The 14,894-nt window shown below is 38.5% G+C and overlaps 1 protein-coding gene across 1 annotated transcript in view; it reads left to right on the top strand.

Annotated features, from left to right (window-relative positions):
* The window catches only part of cacna1g (calcium channel, voltage-dependent, T type, alpha 1G subunit), a 148,587-nt gene that overhangs the window by 11,435 nt on the left and 122,258 nt on the right, over nt 1-14,894 (top strand). The window contains exon 2 of the mRNA XM_086141011.1: nt 3,898-4,031. Within this exon, the coding sequence (XP_085997137.1) occupies nt 3,898-4,031 (134 nt within the window). The remainder of the gene's footprint in view (nt 1-3,897; nt 4,032-14,894) is intronic.

The following is a 14,894-nucleotide window of genomic DNA, read 5'->3' as shown; positions in this document are numbered from 1 at the left end:
TGGTGCCTTTTTTGCCTCATCATTGCAGATATAAAAGGATATGATTAAAATATAACTCCAAATCTGCCAGTGCCTAAATTTTCTTCTCATGGTTTTTAAAAGTAAGATCTAACTTTCAAGTACAAGAAAGTTGACATTCAGATAAAAGCTTATGAGGTTACTTTCGTTGGAGAACCTTTTGGGAGATGATGGACGATGCAACAAGCAACAAGAGTGCCAAAGAATAAGACGGCCAGAAGTGTAGAGAGCTTGACCAAAAACTCGAGAAGCCACAGCAACCGTGTGCAGAGAAACTGCTAAAAATGTAGCCCGAGTTGTGAAAACAACAAGTAAAAGAGCAAAACACCGCGTGCGAATTGAAAACACAGAGGCTCGATTTGCCACCTACGGCTTAAAAGACTGATTTATCTTTATAGAAAGTATGTATGATCGTAATTGCCTAATCAAACGCCTGACAACCTGGATGGAGCCAGTGATTGATGCGATGTCCAAACAGCTCGTTCTTTATGTTTGGATATTCTCTCGATCCGTGTTCATCGGGATCATGCAATGTGCGTCACGCTCCACTGATCTGTGATACTAGTTTGTTAGAATCGATATCAGGATTACACAGTCTGTATTACCTGATGCCGCTCCACTATTACGCTCCACTAAGAACGCCTCGGGTCAACATGTCTCGTTGATTTTGATGAATCTTAATCCCTCCTGTGTGTCGAGCGACTATACAAGTGTGTGTGTTTGGAGCAACAACAGAAGGAAGAGTTGAGCTGGCTGACATTGACTCAATTTATCAGGAATGCCTGGGGGAAGCCCGTTATAATATGATCTGTTGGCGAAGTGTTTTTGCGCACTTACTGACATCTGTGTGCACGTGTTTATCTGAAGACAATGCAAAATGGGTTGGTAATTAATGGCCAGAGGAGATTTTATCTTCATTGTTAAACAAAAGAGAGCAGAGATGGAAGGGTCGGGTGTTAGAGGGAAGCAGAGCGCTCACTCAATGTTCCATATTACAGTCAAAAGTTTATCTCTTTTAGGGGATCTTGTATTATTCAATCCACTATCATCACCGTGGACAACTTTAACACCAGAATGGCACTTTCTGCGTTACCCGTGCTTTTACCCATTCACATTTGAGTAATATATAGGGAAAGAAACCACTTCATTTCTTTGATAATCACAATATACACAAGTCTTGCAAAATAATACCGCAAATGTGTGTATGTATTTGTGTGATTGAGTGCAGAGCTCCACAGTTTGTTTTGTCTGTAGAGGGCAATAAAATATGATGGTGGATTCAGAAACCCAGCAATTTGTTTTAAATGGTCAATTTCTTCATTTACTCATTTATGTAAGCTTTTACTGAGCAAACCCATTGCCTGGTCTCGGTAAAAATGACTGAATCTGACAGTAAGCATTTACTCTTTGACTTCCCTCTGTTATTAAAAAGACCCACACTGTTCAACGTGGTTTACATCCACGAGTTCTGTTTAAAACCAAACCAATTAAAAACAAGCGCTCGAACATTATGTTTGAGCAGTTTTAAAGGATGTTTTGTCGTAGAACCCTGTCAAAGCAGTTTTGTTAAAGGATCCTAACCCAGCACTTCTATCTAATGGCTTGCGTTGCCACAAATGTACTCAGTAGTGCAGTTCTGATCCCAAACATAAGGTGAGAGACAATTCTTGTGGGGATCAAAACACAAAACGTTTATGTTTTGTCAGTGCCTGTCAGAGATTTACATACTGTTACAAAACTCTGCATCAAACTCTGCATTTGATGTACTTTATTGTCTGGTGTCTTTCCTGTCAAAAGGAACACCAGTGGAAAAAGTGGATTTAAATGTAATCCATAAAAGCACATTATCTGGTGATTTGGTCATCGTGGAAAAATAAAAATGCAAAAAATCCTTGACACTGAATAAGCTTTGTGATGGCAATGGTTTAAAACGAAGTTTAAAAAATAAGATAAAAGATAAAACGGTGTGTCCCTGCCATAAAAGTCTCCTTCTCAATCCTTGACATCCCTTCTTTAAATGTGGATCGAAAAAGAGGTCTTGAATGTTTATTTTTTGAACATAAGGGTTGTGTTGGGGGTATTCTCCAGCATCCCCTGCGACCTTGAACGCAGGATAAGTGGCAGACGATGGATGGTGGTTGGGTTGGGTTTCTACATTTTTTTTTTTTATTTTCATAATGAAAATAAAAATCTGTAATCTTTTAAAAGGGGTTTATAAAGCTGTGCATGATTTCACACTGTAGTTGCCAACGGATCTTCACTTTTCTAATTTTCTCCCCCTCGTGAAGATTTTCTTCTGATTGTCTACAGACGTAAAGCGCATTTTCAAATGCTTTGTTACTGCGTTTTCAGCATGTTAAGCCTGTTTCTCCATCTCCAAGATTTATACATTTTTCTTAATTTACCCCCCAATTCACAAACTCATCATATGATTAAGAGATTATCTCCCCCATTATACATTGCATTTTTTTTCATTTCAATTACCATCTATTTGTCTTAAAAACAATCCTCATTTCTGTACTGCTGCTTGTGAAAGGGAATCTGTGTTGTAATATCAATTATGCCATGTTTGTCTAATTGTTTTTTGACAAAAATGAATAAATCAGTATAAACCTGTTTATTCGAAAGATACATTTCAGATTAAATAATGTGAATAGAATGATCTTTCCATTTTAGCTATACAGAGATGATTATTTGGATGAAATCATAGTAAGTATTCGGCAGGGTTTTGGTTCCTTTATTACCAAGGAATAGCAAACTCACTGCTGCAAAAGCCTTGTTTCCCCCTTCCAGATATGAGAACATTTTGTGACTGATTAGAGCATACGGACACATTCCCGGTCAACTTCTACATTTTACATAGTGTGAACTTCAGAGCAGCAGCTTGTTTCGAAGGAAAACAAATTGAATGTATTTCTCCTTTTCTGTGTTATTGTTTGGATGACTCATTGGTCTGTGGGTGTCCTGTGCCTTGATCTGCTTCCAGAGTTTTTCATTCATTTCTTTTCTCAACTTTAAGCAATGTTCTCTCTCATCCTTATGTCTAGTCCCCTTACTTTACTAATTTATTGACTCATTTTTATATTTAACATTAAGATTATGTTATCATAATTGTTATTTATTTCTCTCCCTATTAATCTCCAGCACTGGGCCTCATTTCTCTCCTGCAGTCCAGTGGAATAATGGCTTGAATACCTGAGGCTCAGTCTGTGACGACTGTGGGATGGAATACAGATTAGTATTATAAATGTTGCGGCCCATTATATGACTTCACATACTCCCCATCAAAAGCTATTTTTCATTTGATTTGAAATTCAATCAAAGTTCAAGTATGCAGCCCGCTGACGTATCTCTGAGAAGGACTCAGACATGCAAGATCGGGGTTTGGTTTAGCGGTTGCTTTTCCTGCCCACTTTTACAGACAACTGGAAGATTGTGTGTGTTTGTATAGAGTTGGTAACTTGATGTTGTCTGTGTGACATGTTGTAACTTATACTGACACAAAAATACATATACATATACATATACGTATACATATACACAAATACAACTTGTGTTATACAGGAGTTTCTTTGCTTGTTAAATCAAATCTAACTGAAGAGAATTATTATTGTGAGAATTTCTCACAATGAGGGTTAAGAAAATTATAAATGAACTGTTATTTTATTATTTTTAAAGACAGTTCATTCTTTTCCTCTGGAAAACTGTATCTGACCCATTTTCCAACACTTTTGACGTGAAGGAAGCAAACTTCGGTAGTTTTCATGAAAACAGCGACTGCTGTATCCCTGGTTTTCACATTTTTGTCATCAATATTCATTTATTTGTTTTATTTATTGCACTAATACTGATTTGTGTTATCTGTGCTTGTCTCTTTAGAAATTTGATGACTTCATCTTTGCATTCTTTGCCATCGAGATGGTGATCAAGATGGTGGCCCTGGGGATTTTTGGAAAGAAATGCTACCTTGGAGACACATGGAACCGCTTGGACTTCTTCATAGTACTAGCTGGGTGAGTCACATGGATGCAAATCACACAAGTGGCCAGTAACAATCATGCATAAACCCTGGATGAGACTCAGCTCTTATACAAACATGTGCAAGCAGCGTGAGTGGAAATCAATCTGCGGGAACCAGAAAGACACGTTCATGAGCAGGGAGAGAATTACGAGGCTGAAAGCTGTTTTAGCTATTAAAGTGATGGTGTTGAAGCAGCAGGAGTTTCTTTGCTTGTTAAATCAAATCTAACTGAAGAGAAGCATCGGCCTGTTAAAATATGATCTATGGACCGCACCGTTCTTTTAAAACCATTATAATCTCACGAGATTGGCAGCGCGTGCCCTCCTTAAAATGCTTAGACTCTGTCAAAGAGTGGAAATAAGCACCAAATACTAATAAGCAGTTTAAAAAAATGCCTTTTTCGGTGTATTTGCACTTTATAAAGACCATAACTCTTTCCGAGTTCCACTTTTTTCAGCTTTGCTTGTAGACTTTTCAAAAAACAGGCAGGTATCATTAAAAAATATTGACATGTAGGCTTGTGTTTGGCAAGTCATGGTTTTGATTCTTATAGAAAGGAAAACAATATATAAAAATGAATTAATGCATAAATACATAAAAAATATATATTTTGGCCACAAGCACAAGAGAATCAGCTCCCTATTATCACATGTATTATATTGAGCCACATTGTTTGGCCTCATTTGCATGTTTTCCGTTGCAGAGTGATTTTCAACACTGACAGAATTTTCAGCTCTTTTAATGCCTGGATAGGGAGTAGCTGAGAAGTTCTAGACAGAGAAGAAACAAAAAGTTTTGTTCTAGTTTCTCCTTTCTTGTTGTGCAACGTAAAAGTGCATCAGATTTTGTCACTTTCATTAATAGGAGGGGGTTGTCTGTCTGCGAATGTGTGTCTGTGTGTGTGTGTGTGTGTGTGTGTGTGTGTGTGCATGTTTTAGTTAGTTATTTATTTACCAAGGTGACATATATGGTGTCAAGATAAATTGTAAGTGTTACAGGTCGGATTTGTTATAAGCCTGTTGGGTTTTGCACCTTTTCCGGGATCAGAAGGTATCCAGGTATAAGACGGCAGCAGCGACTGGGTGTCTTCTGCAATATCATTGGATAAACTGATCAGTCACAAGGAGACTTTAAGTTTTTTTTTTTTTCAAATGAAGTATTAATTTGTCACATTCTTTGTCAATCTATCTATTGATCTATCAGTCTATTGAGATGTTACATATTTAGCATGAATATCTTTGTCTTTGCGTGAAGATATATAAGGAAATAGCTAAGAATTACTGTGCCGATAATTGTATTAAATGTATCACTTGGCCTTGCTGATTCCGGCCAATATGTGAAAAAAGGACAATAATTTCCACTTCAAGTCCTGGCAGTAGACAGCATTCCAGTCTCGAGACATACTGAACACGCATTACACACCAAAATTGCATAGAGCTCCCTGATTTTTGATCCCACTGAGGTTCCATCAGGCCCATGCCAAATTTGTTATGCCGCAGATTATTTTCAACCAGCTTTAAAACTTTTTTTTTTTCAGTCCCCCCCCCCCCCCCCCCCCCCCCCCCACACACACACACACACACACACACACCTCCCTCATTTTTTTCCTTTTTGATCAACAACCAAATGTATTCACACTTGGCAAATAAATAAATACATCTTTTCCAAACAAAGGTGTTCAATTCAAAGTCTGGTATTTCAATCATAAGCAAGTAAAGCATGAATTAAAAATGACCTTCCAATTCAATATTGTGCAGCGAAGATGCACTGCATACGAATTATACTCCTGATAAAAATCATACTGTTCTCATCTGATCATCCTGAATGCCAGCGGTGGTGTAAATTATGCAAATCCTATCGCTGTTTCAGTTGAAATAATCAAAATTTGATATGATAAAAAATTTAGGAATGCACATTAAGGTCACAACATAAGTTGTCTTTCAACACACATAGAAACTCTCTCCTTCTCCCTTTCTCTTTCAGTAATTTGATTAAACATGCTACAGAGTGTATCCCACTGCTTCTGGTCTGACATTTTCATCACACTGCATCCCTGCTGCTTTTTAATGCCATCCTTCTGTCACAGCTTCTGTTGTCTTTGAGTAGGTACTATGCGCAGAAAGCGTGTGTCAAAGAATATGTGCGAAACCATTCTCTGTCAAAATTCAGACGACGATTGATGCAGCAGCGCATCAACTGTCACATTCACAAGCCTGTTGGTTTTATTGCCGTCTGCTTTTAAATTAAAAGATTCAAGCGAGATAGCAAGAGCTGTTTTCCTATTGGCTGAAGAGAAGCAGAGGCAAAGCGGGGAGTAAGTGATGAAGTGCCAAGGTAGCAGAAGGATCTTGATGGGAAATACCTTAATGTGTGATATTCAGGCACTAATCCACTGATAAGAACCTCACGGATAAAAGGGAGTGAACTTTTGAAGCAGTCATGGTTAAACAGGTGCAGATTTTGGAGGGAAAAAAACAGCAAAAGGTCGCCCGGAGCCATAAAGATATAACTTTGCTGCTTGCAAATTACATTTTAATGTGCTCTTTTTTAAGTGTTTGACACATTGTGGAACAGAATCCGGTATGATACTTGCATACCCACTTGAAAATTGGGGATAAATCACAGAAGAAGATATAAAATATTACCAGAGATAATGCACATATTATGAAAAATTAACACAAATTAACTGAAAATGTACAAGTCTGGACTTTAATGAGCATGTCAAGCCTGGCGTCAGCATTTGATTTCTTAAGGGGCGACACCCACACGCAATTTAACATCAAATACTCACATAATTGTAAGGGGGAAATATTTAATGTGAGATAAGAACATGAACAAATGGATTTGACAGGCGTGTTTGTGCTTCTGCTAATCTGTAGGTAAAATGCACATGAGCGTAATCCTCCAGAGGCCGCAGTATATTTGAAATAAATTACACAACATGTCCTCCGACCAGATCGCTGTAAAAAAGGGTTTTTACACTTTCACCTGAATACGAAAAACCATCTGCTTCCACCGGTGACCACCGGTCTCGCCTTCAAGCCCGCGACCTCTCGTCTCATTCGTTCTCTCTGCTCGATGAATACGCCGTGAATTGTTTCTTTGTCAGCCGTTTTGAACAAAGTTTTCGAACCAGAAAAAGGAATCTGCGGCGTATTTACTATCGTCGTTTCATGAAATCTTTCGAAGGGGCACGTGTCTCTGTGCAGTCGTGCACATAATGAAGGCTCTTAAGGGATTCACGTATTTTCAGGGCTGAGTGGAAGAGTATCATTTCATGTCTTAGGGGAGGAAATCACTGGCCAGCTAGCTGTAATTACTGAACACACTGTTTTCCAGATTGGTGAAATCTAACCTGCACTACAATTTGAACTTGCGCGTGTACAGTAGATGTGTGCAGTTTAATGAGAAAAAAAAAAACAAAAAAAAAAACATTCAGATAATGCCCTTATGCTTGAACTACGAGTGCCTTCATCCCCTGTTCGGTTCAAACTTTTCTGTTTTTTGATCGAATCCAGAATGACAAGTGTGAAACCCTTTTCTGAATGTCGTTTCAGACCAAACCACCGCGTCCAGTGAAAGAAATACCGATCTTGGCCTTGAACAAACGGAACAATTGTTTGATGTGTTTCTGAACTGCAGAGAAAAAGCAGCAATGACTGGATCACATGCGTTTCACATGCTACACCACTAACCTTGGCTCGGGTGTTACAAATCCCTCACTCCCTGCAAAGGGAGTTCTTTGACATAGAGCAATAGATCTGATAATTAAACATGAAACAGTGCATGATCTGCATTAGTCATAACATGGAACCATGACCTGTTGGTTTCAAATCAATACATCTTTTGTATAGCAACATATTAGTCCTCACACTTTTTTGTGTAATGAATGTAAAATGTCACAAAAAGGTCAACAAAATAGATATGAGTTTTTCAGAGCATGAACATCAGCAAAAATTGAGCCCAATTCTATATGCCACATATATATATAGTGTGTGTGTGTGTGTGTGTGTGTGTGTGTGTGTGTGTGTGTGTGTGTGTGTGTGTGTGTGGAAAAAACAAACAAAAAAAAACCATAAATAAATTAAAAGAATGGAGAGCTGTTAGGCATACAGAGACAATGGTAACCTAGGTAATGGCTGGTTGTTAGGCATTTGATATATCCTGGCAACAGTTGGCAAGTCTGCAGAAGAAGGCTCTGATGAATTGTTCGTTTCTTTGCAAGACGATAATTACGGCTTAGCTGCCTTTTCAGCATGTCTGCAGGCTCTCCTAATCACCTCTCTATCCGGAGGGAGTGATGGGCGGACAGATGGACAGGTAGAGGGGTAGTTTCTAGCTTATGAATGCTGGAGGGGAAGCAGGACGTGTGTGTGTGTGTGTGTGTGTGTGTGTGTGTGTGTGTGTGTGTGTGTGTGTGTGTGTGTGTGTGTGTGTGTCACCCTGAAGCTGCAAGTGTGTGAAGAGGATGAATGCTGACCACAGCAGTGAGAGTAAGGAGTGAAGAGAATCAGTCAGGCCACTTTGAAAGTTATTTACCTGCCAACATCAAATTTGATTTTATTAGTTCTAATGAAACATATAGCACCTTAAAAGGTAAGATTTTTTTATCCATCTTTACACCCCTTTGGGTTGAATTTCAATTGATTCTTTTTTCTTGCTTTTTTTTTTACTTTTTTAAAAATGAATGTGCACTAACTTTCGCCTAGCAGACCTTTTTTTTTCTTATTTAAGTAATTGCATTCTTCATTGAGAAATTTCACTTGGAAACAAACACACAAATACACACGCACACACACACACACACACACACACACACACACATCCTCAAATCACTGTGGTCTCAGGGAACTGTTTGGGGTCAGTGCTGCTCATCAACAGACTTAAAAACTATTGTGCTGCCAGTATCGCTAATTACCAAAACAACTTTGTCATTTCCAAAGCTCAAAATTTACTCTGGCAAGAACAGCTTTGTAAGAACAGACTAAAACGGTGTAAAAATTTGCAAACACGTCAACTTGAATTAGTTATATGAGCCCAGATGACATAATTCAAATTACTCCTTTGTATCGCTTTAGTTTCTCTGCCAGAGTTGTGTCTGTGACTAAATCTCTGGCTGAAGATGAAATATTATTATCAACACAACTATAACATGATTTGCTACATCTTAAACAAACTATAAGATATATCTTAAAGAGAGGGTTGCAGCAAGCTTGTTCCATTAGGTTCTCATCCGCTCCCCTTACCAATATATTGCTTTTTTATAATTGTTTTTGTCCTCGAATTTCATCCTACACAACTTTGATTTGTCCTTCCTAAAGACACTTTAGTAAAAATTTTGTTGTAAGAAACTCATCAACGTTTAGGGTGATTTGACCATTAATGAGTATCCTTTGTATCTTCTAAGAGATGACACTTTGGTTTCCATGCCGGCATTAGTGTTCAGGAAAAGATGGATATGCATATGCATTTTGAAGGAAATCATCATTCATGAGGAGTCCCAATAGTTGTGGAGTTTTCCATAAATCTAGTTTAAGAGCTGTATTGCATAATATAGCCGTTATATTCGTATGCTATTTTTCTTTCAGAAAATAACTAAAAATCAAAAAAAAAAAAAAATGTCAAAAGCCTGTTATTTCTTTTTGTATTGATCGGTGCAGTGGCGTCCTAATCGATACCCGAGGAAGTCTGAATAGCAGATTGCAGCAGACAATGTATCCTATCCACCGAGCATCGATCCGACTTACCACTTTCTCTGTTAGTCGTCCCCGCCTGCGTGGAGACAGACGGGTGACTGGGGGTTCGGGTGGTGACAAGTGGGTTGATTGCTTCATCACCCTCCCTAAATATTTAATGTGGTCTGATGTTTGAGGGCAGAAACAGCTGAAAATACTCATTCTGGCTGCGATCATCCATTTGGGCTCCCTGTTACATTTTGGTGTAATTTTCTATAATTACCAAACAGTCAGGAGATCAGTGCAATAATATGATACAGGGATATAAACAGGCTATTAGGTGGATAAAATAAAAATTCCCTGTTTTGTTTTATAATCAGAATTTTCGCCTGCGTGCAAGAAAGTAAGAGATTGAAATGAACACTTATTAAATCATATGCATTATATACATTCATTGTCATCTTCTGTCATTTCTATATATCACCCTTAAAACTATCACATGAATTATACATGTTTATAATCACGGGAGAAACTCATCTGAAATACCTACCACTTTGGCACATATGAACTTCGGGATGATACGTTTTGATTGTTATTTCCATGACTTCTTATACATTGGTAACTTTTACTCATAGTTGTGCAACATTTATTTAAATGCGATAAATGAGGAATGATGACCAAATAAGTCCTCATTATTTGTAAACACATCAGACCATATTACAGTGGTCTGGTAATCCTATCAAGGCAGCACAGTCAGTCCTTCCATGATGTATAGATATTTAAAATGCAAGCCTTTAACTAGCTTTAAATATTTAACACATCCTCTTGGATTTCAAACCAGTGATTGGGTTTTAGTGAAGGAGGTGGATGAGAAGCTCCGAAGCTAACCCTCGGCGTCTTCTCTTTTCTTCCCCGTCATGACTTATTGATGACAATTTGGACGGCATCCAGTGCGGTTTAAGGGGGCAGTGGAGGGTGAGGGTGTGGATGATGAGCCTGAGGACGTGGAGACAAAGGGATCCTGAAGTCACAAGAAAACTGAGGGAGGCAAAGTGGGAAAGAGGTGCAAGATGGTCCGAGGGTGATTCGAAGAGTTTTAAGGAAGGAAGAGATGTTGCAGGGAAAAGAGGGCAATTTGGGAACAATATTCTACTGTCATTAAATTATTATTCTATCATATTTTGCAGAACACATTCATTATCTTTCTTTCCGAGGGCGAGATTAGAATGTAAACGCATTATATAAGCCGCCTCCGTTTCCAGCTGCCTCTGTATATTCACATGTAAATCATTCTGACCTTGTAAAAGCTACCTGCACCATCCGAGCTAATTTCAGTTTCCTTTCTTTCTTCTGGCCTTGTGGGAGAAGATGGAAGGAAGAAAAGATATTATGCACACAGCGTTCGTGTGCAGTCAACTTCAAATGCAATTCGGGCAATTTCTTAATCTATCCAGCAGCTACCTTCATTTATCTGGAGAATGTTTCAGTCTACCCTGCGGATGACGGACTAGCTCATGGCTTTCTCAAGTTTTTTTGGCCACTATCAACTCCTTAGTGAATAATCTTCCATCAGACACCTGGCGAGCCACCAAGTCATTAAGGGTGTGAGAACACCAAAGCATTTTCCCAGCTTAAAATGCCAGGGACTTTTTTTTTTTTCTTCATCTGAGACACATCAATTACTGCGGCTTGGAATATCACTCAAGGACAATTATAGCATCCTCTGTATGAATGAAGTCAGACATTACGGAAGCTCACAAACATCCTGTCATTTAATATCTCACGCAACATTTATTATTGTAGAATCTGAACGTGTGTGATTTGAGATATTCGCTCTAAACCAGACCTGGGCATTTTACGGCCACATCCGTCCAGTTTTGCTTTTGTATCCGGCCCGCCAAACTATTTTCTTTGAATATTTTTTCAAAATTTTTTTTTTTTAATTTTTTTCTAGTATTTTCAACCAATATTGATTTCAGAAACTCCATATTTTTTCCCTTTTGTTTAATTTTATAGGGATGATTACATCCAAATTAATGTCAATACATTATATTAACATTAATGAATCATTAATTTTTTGAAATGCCAAAAAAATGTAAATATTTAAATAGCAATTTTCATTTTGTTCAATTTACATGATACCTAGTTGGCCCACGCATAAAAAATTAAATAAGAAATATGGCTTGCCAGCCCCCCCGGTTCCAAACCCTTCTCACCTTTGCTTGATAATTGACTTTACACATCATCTGGATATATATCCGTTCTTGCCATTTTGCGTTATGGTCCTCAATGTTGTTGTCCACTTTTATCCACTTTGTGTTAGGGCGCCTTATAAATTAGAGTATCCCCTGACTTCTATCCAGTCTCATATTGCCTATGGGGTTATTGTTTATATGCCAGATTTGGCAGAAACACAGCGCTTCTCAAAAGTGAATTTGATGTTTTGTTCAGTTTCTCTCAAAATGCAATCAAAATGCTTTATTCAGTATGAAAAGGAGAGAGAGCTGGCACTCATGTTATGGCCAGAGGACACAGTTCCGCTCTCTCTCCCGGTGAGTTGAAGGTAGACCGCATCAGTACCGGCACTGCTACATCTTCTGTCCACGGGTTCTCCTCCATTAGCTAGATTATCTCTCCAGTACAAGCAGGTCAACAGATGGGCGAGTTCATCACTGAGAGCTGCAAAGGAGAGAGGTGGATTCTGCAGAAAATTAAGCTAAAATATGAGAAGAATGTTTTACAGCTTCACTGGGATACATTTGCATTAAAACCGCTACCTGTACTATAAATCAAAATGTAATAATAGAGAGGAGTATTTCGGTGGCAGTGTTGATTCACACAGTGTTCCAAAATTAAATTCTCCTTTCATTAGTCATTGTTGGGAAACCCTGTTTCCGGCACAGGAGGTGAATACTAATGGAGACAAGGTGGAAAAAGTCTCTGAGAGCAACGAGCAAAAGCTCATCCGGAGAATGGAGGTGTGATGGAGCTTAGAGGGTATACATGTTATTAACTGCAAACATAAACATGCAGAGGAGGTAGAAGAATTTATTTGAGTTCTGAGTCGTGTGGAGCCCCACGACCCAACCCCGGCCATCCACCCGCCCGCCATGCTGTGCAGTTACAATATTCAGCCATGTGATACGGCAGGAAGGTGAAACCTGGAGCTCAGAAAACACCGTAAATGTTTGGAAATTTCATGCAGGAGTGGTGAAACATGAGTTACGGCGGAAGCTGCGCCGATCAACGGTTCTATCAATAACAATCCCGCTCTTTGAGAGACAGCAGAGATTTGAGCAAATCAAATTGAGACTTCACAGTGTTATGATCGTGAACAGCACCGCATCGCAATTTTTCATCTCGGCTGTCTGGTGATCCCCTGACCCAGGACCACCGAGAACCATCTGTTCTTCCTGTCTGGAGGATGTGTCTTCACTAGAACTCTAAATTATTATGGAAGCTGGAAAGCTGCCTCTGGCTATTGTGCTTGATAGATAGCCGTGAAAATAATAAATACATTCAGAAAAAATAGATACCATGTTTTATTGTAAACCTCTATTTGATTAGAGAAGTCCCTTATTAGCATATTTGATTTTGTTTGACCTTAGCACGCTGCTGCTTGTCCTCATACAAAGAGTCTTTATGATTGTAATAGTAAAGTGATGGATAAGTCAATTCAATACATGCTGTTTGCAGCGGGTCTTGTAGCCCCTTTCATTTTGCAAGGTTAAATGGTAGTAGACATGGATTAAAAGAAATGCTGTTTAAATACAAGGGCATTATCATCAGACGCTTAAATAGTTCATCATCAGGATATGAATGTGTGAAAAGTAGATTTAAAGGCAGGTTGTTGCAGTTTGCGATGGTTGGTAGAGAAATGCTGTTTAAATGCAGTTTATTTCCAACTTTCTGAAAATTGTCTCAGGACAGGTCTTATTTCAGGAGGAAACCTTTAAATTTTTTCCCCAAAACACCCAATGGTATTTCTTTACTATGACACAAAAGCCATAACTATATGAAGTTTATATATATGTACTTATATATGTGCATATGTATATGTGTGTGCGTACACACACACACACACATATATGTAGAAATTTGTGTCGGAAATCACATGTCACACTAAGAGACAATGGCAAGACATCTGACAAAAAATTAGCGTGTGTGAGAAAAACAAATTTTGTAAAGAACTCCGTTCTTTCCTAAGATCTTCCCTGTATCCACTTTCATCACAGTCTGTTTTTACAGAGAGACACAAGATACATGAAAAACAACTGCAAGGAGACTGCTGTGTCTTTGAACGCCAACTTCTTATTTCTATTTCTTTTCCACTCAGTATAATTGTTCATGCAATTTAAGTTTCAGTTTTCCATCTTGGGTTCATTAGCCTATTAAATTAAATGTAAATGAAATGAACTGTACAAAGTATTGTAAAGTTTTTACAAAGTTGAGCAACACATTATTTCCCTTGACCACCATCACTGAAAAGATGAATATGAACTGAAAAACATGAACTGTTTTCATCTCTATTAATAAAGCAGTGGTGCGATAACAACATAATAATCATGACATTGATGCACACAAAAAAAAAGAAACATTTTGCAGACAAACCCGTTCTTGCTCATACCTTGTGAAAACTCCCATTTTGAAGTCCACTCTGCTCAGTCTCCTGTACAACAGTGTTATTGTCCGACCAGTCCAGGCAGATGAGAGAGGTTCATCATTTCGGTGAATAATAACTTGGTAAACATTTGTATTCGATGAGCATCTGAGTGGGATGAATGTGGCAGAACATGATGCTGATGAAAGGCTTTCACTCTTATTCAGCATGAAAACACCCCATCTGTCTTTTCTCTGCGGTTTTTCTCTCCCCGCTGCACTTCTGCCAAATGATACTACATGCACTTTCTTTCATATTAGCAGACTCATCATTATTATCTGTCCTCCCTGCGGTGAACTGACGCACACATGTATTGTCGAGTGTGAGTTGTAGCATGAAGGGTAATTACTCCTGTGATGCACATAGCAGTTTTTACTTCCCCTTAAAATCCCAAACAAATACATACACACACACATACTGTGCTCACATGCTCAAGGAACCAGCCATCAGTCATAATTCATTCGCTGAAGAACATCCAAAGTGACAGCTTGCTGTCACTGATGTGGAGGCGACAGGAATG

Source organism: Fistularia commersonii, chromosome 33 (assembly GCF_037954325.1).
Source record: "Fistularia commersonii isolate RoL2024-O1a breed Wild chromosome 33, RoL_Fcom_v1.0, whole genome shotgun sequence".
NCBI classification, from domain to species: Eukaryota; Metazoa; Chordata; class Actinopteri; order Syngnathiformes; family Fistulariidae; genus Fistularia; species Fistularia commersonii.
This window is presented reverse-complemented; position numbering and strand designations above follow the sequence as displayed.